Genomic DNA, 1,961 nt, shown 5'->3' with positions numbered 1-1,961 from the left:
CCTGCTGACTTGGAGCCCTGTGTTTTAGCAGGAGTCTAACCAGCAAGCTGAGGTCCAGGAAGCTGAACTTCCCACACCAGACGTGTTTGTCGAGAAGCTGCCACCCAGCGGGAAGATCACTAAGACCGAGTCCCTCATTATCCCGTCCACGAGGTAGAGTGGTGACACAGCATCGCACCGGCTGCGGGGCTGCTCGGGAAGTCACGGACAGCTTCCTAGCACATGCTCAGGACGGCCTTAAGCTACTGACTTGACTGCAAGAAGACCCTCCTTGTGTTCAGGCACTTAAGTGATGGGTCTTGAGCGCTTGATAAATGAATTCTCAGGACCCTGAAGAGCGTTGCTCTGAGGTTGTCTCCTGTGTTCTCCTCACTCCACATCTGAGGAAGGTTTTATAAAACTGCAGAGCTGCTTGCTCAAAAGATGCTGTTGCAAAGTCAATGTCTGATGCAGATTTAGGCCTTGCAGGTGGTTGTCAAGTCTAATTTATGCCCTGTTAAACCTTCCCAAATAGGGGTAGTGAATGTGGGCTTCAGCAGCCCCACCATATAGTTTCTCTGGTCGTTTGCAAGCAAATAGATGCTCTTTTGAATTGGTATTTCCATGCTGCTTTTGGGTGTGTGACTGCAGTTTGCTTGGCTAGATGCTGTTACTCTGGTGTAGCGGTAGCAGGGTGGTGGTATGTGTCTTCGCACGGGCTGTGGAAGTCTGCCTGGGACTCCTGGGAACATGCTCTGTAGCTGAACCATGTGCTCTGCACTATGAGAAGCAAAATCAGCAGGTCTCAAAGTAGCTCAGATCTACATGTGGGATTCCCCAATTCCACTGACATTGCTGAGGTTGCCAGACTGGGCGATGTGGGATTTGGGGGATGAATCTCACTCAGATACAAACTAGCTCTGGAACGCAAGCACATCTCTCCAGCAGGTCTGAAGGGAAGCAGACAGGACGTCGGGGAAGGAGCACGTCTCTGAAGGAGAGGCAGCCAGTGAGGCCGCAGAACGAGAGAGCAAACAGTCTGGACAATGAACGCTCTCCAGACACCCGGCACCACTTACAGGTGTGAAAAAGATTGTTGTCTCTGCAGCCACCCATAGTTTTTCCTCTTCTCCAGCTGTGGTCCCTTTCCTTCTGATGCCAGTGCTGTCCCTACTGGAAAGGAACTGAGCCCTGTGGTTTCAGAAGGAAGGGAATTTGTCTTGGCTGATACTGTATCTTGCATCCGGTCTGCTGGGTTTCACCAGCCTGTTGCTTTGTCACCCCACCATGAACTGAAAACACTGAAACAGGTTGTTAAGATGAGAAATGATTAGGGGTGTGTTGATAAATTACTCCTCTGAAATGAGGCAAATTGCTAGGGGTTGCAAATGGGGACTTGCTTATGCAAGCACACACGTGCCATGCTCTTGTCAGCTGCGGGGCTCAATTCCTTCCTTGAGGGAGGTTGTTCCTGGCTTCCACGAACCCAGGATTTCTTGGGCTACCGTTAGTATAAAGCGAGGTAAATAAAAGTGCATGGCAGGAGGAGTGATGAGCAATAAAACCAAGGTGGCCAGTAGCAGAGCCTGTGGAATACTGCGGGATTGAAGAAGCTGACGAGTGTCAGTCCCAGCAGCCTTCTGCTGATGGGGTGACTGAGCACTGGCCAGCCACGCACTGCTACCTCTCACACACTGCAAGAGCTGGAGTGGTGGTAGATGATCAGAGCTAACATTGCCTACTGTTCTCTCTGTCTCTGTTTCCAGATCCCCAGAAAAACAGTGTATGACCAACTAAATCACATCCTGGTTTCCGATGACCAGCTGCCAGAAAACATTATTCTTGTCAATACTTCTGACTGGCAAGGCCAGGTAAAGGCAGGAGACGTTACCTGCAGCGTAGTTCTCCTTCACTGTTCCTCCTCAGGAATGGACAGGCCTTGAGCTCTACCATAACCAAGCAGGCTCTGCTGCTTGGTTGGA

At 50.6% G+C, this 1,961-nt stretch overlaps 1 protein-coding gene across 1 annotated transcript in view; it reads left to right on the top strand.

Annotated features, from left to right (window-relative positions):
- The window catches only part of PACS2 (phosphofurin acidic cluster sorting protein 2), a gene marked incomplete at its 5' end in the record, with an annotated part of 45,175 nt that overhangs the window by 18,542 nt on the left and 24,672 nt on the right, over nucleotides 1-1,961 (top strand). Inside the window, 3 exons of the mRNA XM_010141270.1 lie at nucleotides 32-153; nucleotides 928-1,060; nucleotides 1,746-1,850. Of these exons, the coding sequence (XP_010139572.1) occupies nucleotides 32-153; nucleotides 928-1,060; nucleotides 1,746-1,850 (360 nt within the window). The remainder of the gene's footprint in view (nucleotides 1-31; nucleotides 154-927; nucleotides 1,061-1,745; nucleotides 1,851-1,961) is intronic.

The sequence above is a fragment of the Buceros rhinoceros genome, unplaced genomic scaffold (assembly GCF_000710305.1).
Source record: "Buceros rhinoceros silvestris isolate BGI_N320 unplaced genomic scaffold, ASM71030v1 scaffold11790, whole genome shotgun sequence".
Classification (NCBI taxonomy): Eukaryota; Metazoa; Chordata; class Aves; order Bucerotiformes; family Bucerotidae; genus Buceros; species Buceros rhinoceros.
The sequence above is the reverse complement of the archived record's forward strand: the minus strand, read 5'-3'. Positions and strand labels throughout refer to the sequence as shown.